The 3,979-nt window shown below is 45.0% G+C and overlaps 1 protein-coding gene across 1 annotated transcript in view; it reads left to right on the top strand.

Moving 5' to 3' along the window:
* Nucleotides 1-1,554: 1,554 nt before the first annotated feature.
* Nucleotides 1,555-3,979, top strand: part of LOC104489235 (breast carcinoma-amplified sequence 3-like) — a gene marked incomplete at its 3' end in the record, with an annotated part of 42,476 nt that continues 40,051 nt past the window's right edge. Inside the window, exon 1 of the mRNA XM_010131377.1 lies at nucleotides 1,555-1,619. Within this exon, the coding sequence (XP_010129679.1) occupies nucleotides 1,555-1,619 (65 nt within the window). The remainder of the gene's footprint in view (nucleotides 1,620-3,979) is intronic.

Raw genomic sequence — 3,979 nt, forward strand, 5'->3', positions numbered from 1 at the left:
CGCCGCTGCATACAGGGGTGTCCTGTCAGAATTCCCACACCAGTCATTTTGCAGTTTCTGAGACAATCTGACCAGTTTTTCTGACTGTGGTATCCCAATACAAAAACCCTAAGTTTGTAAAGATAATTTTATTCTGCATCATTTGGAAAGGAAGACTGAGACACCCGAATTTTCTCAAGTTCACGATGCTAAAACGTCTCAGAGTCATCCCTGAAAGTAGGCTTTGAATTCGAAATTTTGATTGATAGATGTGACAAGGAGCAGGGGTAGTGCATACTTGTTTTCTCGAGTGCTTCATCGTTCACCAGCAAACAGCATTAGTAAAATTCCCATGTGCAAGAAACTGGAGTGGCAGAGTCTCCACACAGCGCCTGGAAGCTGCCTGTGCGATAACGCCGTTAGCGGTGTGTTCGGGCTGAGCTCACATAGGCCTTTCCTCGGATGAGTTTGCAAACTGAAATCCAGCACTGTGGTAGCTACAGCCACAGCTTCTGGTCTGCAGCTGATTTACAGGGAGGATGGCCAGTGTCCTTCACATTTGTTTGCAAAACATTCCCTGGCTATACCCAGAGTAGTGACAAGAAACTCCTCTTAGTGAAGAGTTGAAGGTGCAAGGTCTGGTGCAAACAGGATGACAATGTTGAAGCCCACCCTGCCTGTAACTGGCGTTTACTGGAGATGACCTGAGAGCAGAAAGGCCGGTTTGGCTGATCTTGCTGGTAACCACCATCTGGAGAAAACCAGCTCAAGTGTTGCTGCTGCTGCCTGCTTTATGGCTACGCGAAGCTTGGAGCCAGCAGCTGACAATCGAGTTTTGCTGGTTTTTTTACTTCGAGGAGAGTTTTGCCCATAAATGGACTTGAGTTTTGCACCACTAATATTTTTAGTTAAATAAGTCCTGAAAGATGATTATTATGCCAGACTTGTATGTTTGGTGGTGGAGGGGTTGTTTTCTAACGAAATGCTTCAAGGCACCTTCAGTGTGCAGCTGTTTGAGGAGCTTTAGCACAGAAAAGCAGAGTCTGTACAGAATGAGGAGGGGAAACAGCAAGAGAAGCGGCAGACGTTTGTGTCAGATTTTCAAGGAGATATTTTTTACACAAGTCAGTTAACACTATGGATGTCCTCACAGCTGCTGGTGAGAGGTGCCACGGGGCCTGGGACACTACTGCTCTTCTGGCCAAAGTGGTTTCCTCTCCTTTTTGTTTCCTCTGGACTGTCAATGTAATTTCTTTTCCATGCGGGAAAGGAAGAATTATGCATGGTGGTAGGTGAAATGGCCAGCCGTACATCACTAATTGTAGAAGAAAATGACAGGTTCAAATCCCAGCTTGAGATTTGAGCTGTTCTTTCATAATCCATCTTTGGCCAGCTAGAGGTAACAGGCAGCAAGAGGGTCACGGCAGTTCCTTCTCTCTTCTAACCTTTGCCAAGGACAAGAGGAGATTTTTGGGTATCGGTAGGATGCTTTATAGCTGAGGAACAAAGTTTTTGAAACTGAAGATAATAAAAGAAAGAGAAACTTCAGAAGGAGGAAAGGAATATTACGAGGCCATGTTCAGATTTGGAGTGGATGATGCTGACGAGCAGTCGGAAGAGTGGGAGTTCAAGGAGCTCGGGTGAGAGGGCAGAGGACTCTGCCTCATCAGCGGCTGAGACGCTTGGACTGGCGCTTGCATGTCTCGGCAGAGTGTTCTGTCTTGACTGTCACCATCACATGCCTCGCCTGGATGCAAATGGAGAGAAAGTTCTGCTTGCTTAGGACAGTCATGAGCTGTAGTGCAGCTGGGTTTCAAAACGTTCAATATCAAGCGTTCAAAACATCGTGAAAACAACCAGCTGCATAATTTTCTCCCACCCATTTCAATGGAATCAAGTTAGTGATGGGGTTTGGACCTGCACCAGTTTAGCTGAGAGAAAAATTTGCTCTGAGTAGCTGTATACGTGCTGTAGCTAATGCATAAAACTCTTCCTTTAATGGGTCTAATTGCATGGGAAATACTGAGGGTTAGGGTGTGAAATGAGTAAATTGGTAGGGTACAGTTCAAGGAAGATGTGATGTAACTTTAATCTAGAAGCAATTATTAACTAAAATAATCGGTTTCCTGCCTTTTTCTAGGAAAGTGTGTCACATTTTACAAAGAAAGATAAACCGTGTTTGTCTGAACAAAACAAACCATGAAAGAAAAAGCCCACTTTGGCAGTAATTAGTGCTCGTGGTGTCGAGCGTGTTTCTGGGGACACTATTGAGTTTGTCTGTCAGGCTCTTCCAAACGACTTCTGCGAGCCAGCATCGCTTCCGCAGCGTTCTCTATTCAGGTCACAAGGCAGCGTTTCTCACCAGGGCGCTGCTGTTTCCTCTTCCGACTCTAGTAGATTACAGATTATACTGGAACATGTCTGAGAAAAGGTCAGAAACAAGGGTGAAAGTCTTGGAACTGAAGCTGGGAAGCTTTCCATTCTCATCCGGGAAACTTTTTGTATTGAATAAAAAGTGAAGCAAAATAAATCACCACATGCATGACACTTCTGTTCTTCCTGCCATGTTCTGTCTGCCAGTCAGAAAGGGCTTTACTTCTCTTGCATTAGACGATGAGTGAGTGTTTAGTTGAGGAATCTTCAGCGTGACACTGAACAGCAGTAGTGGCCAAGTGCAGTTCGTTTTCGTGATCCTCGGCCTGCACATGATTGCATAGCCTGGAGTTACTGCGTTTTTATTTCCCAAATTAAAGATGTTTATGTGTAGTGTTAATGTCAGTAGAGTACGTGGTATGCTTTGAAATGTAGTCTGTTAAATACTGCGAGATAGAAAAGCTAATCAAGTGGGGTTTGAATTTTAGTGGTGTTGCATTGTTTTTGTATTGGAGTAATGGAAGAAAAACGAAAAAGTCAACATAGAATCATTTTGTTATGAGGCCGATGGGTGCTCGATGTCACTTCAGTTTTCCATGTAAAGTGTTTAGAGAAACTAAAATCCATTTGATCATTACTCTCCTACCAGAAAAATGTCTGAGCCAAGTCCCGCTTGCTTTGCTTACCATCAGTGGGATTTCTCGGTGTGGAACAGGATCCCCCAGCACTTGAACAGGCGGATGTGCCACACACAACTGAAACTGCCAGGGGAAATGTCGGGGTGAAATGATTTCCTTTCAGTTTGGTGGCAAGTTGGTGTTTGCGTCCCTTAGGTGTCAAGTGTTGGTGTCAGGCTCAGTTGTGGACGACTGAGTTCCCGTTGCCTCTGACGGGGTGAGGCTGGTGCTGCACGTGCGGCTGGGTTCTGTGGTACCAGTGTGTTGGAGCTGGGTTTAGGTCAGGGAAGAAGGGGTTTGGTGGCACTAATGTGGTACCACGTGTGGATGAAAGACAAGGGCAAAGTCACAGCAGAGCGATCAGTGGGGCTGCGTCAACACAATTCTTCCAGGATCCAGCAAAGCCTCTTTGCGTAACAGTGGCTGCCCTGTGCTGTGTTGACAGAGTTGCTCCCCAGGGAACGTATCTGCGGTGCTGCATTTTGATGTATATTTATGTCATTAGTCGCTGCAAAAATCAGGATGTTTTTCTTCCTCTCTCCTCAGAGATGATCTCTGACAGTAGTGCCCTGAAGTACTCCATTCAAACGCTGACCAATTTGAAATCTGGCCTGAATTCATCAAGGCTCTTAGTTGATCAGAAGAGGACGAGTTTACAGCATTAATTGCTTTCAGTTGATTGAATGCTTTTCATACAGTCTTACAAGCTCAACATCTAGTGTATTTTCCTGTACACATTTTCCTGTACGCATTTTCCTCTAGGTGTAGCTTTCCTTTCATATCCAAATATATACTTCAGAACCTTAGAAATGTGCGATTTGGTCAAATGTTTAAACCTCACCTTCGGGCCTTCAGAGTGTCTTGGAGGTCTAATAATGACCATAAATAAAATTGTAGCTGTCAGTAACATAACGCTGCAGTGGCAGAGGTCCGTGGGCAGTGGCGGGGGG

The sequence above is a fragment of the Buceros rhinoceros genome, unplaced genomic scaffold (genome assembly GCF_000710305.1).
Source record: "Buceros rhinoceros silvestris isolate BGI_N320 unplaced genomic scaffold, ASM71030v1 scaffold2412, whole genome shotgun sequence".
Classification (NCBI taxonomy): domain Eukaryota; kingdom Metazoa; phylum Chordata; class Aves; order Bucerotiformes; family Bucerotidae; genus Buceros; species Buceros rhinoceros.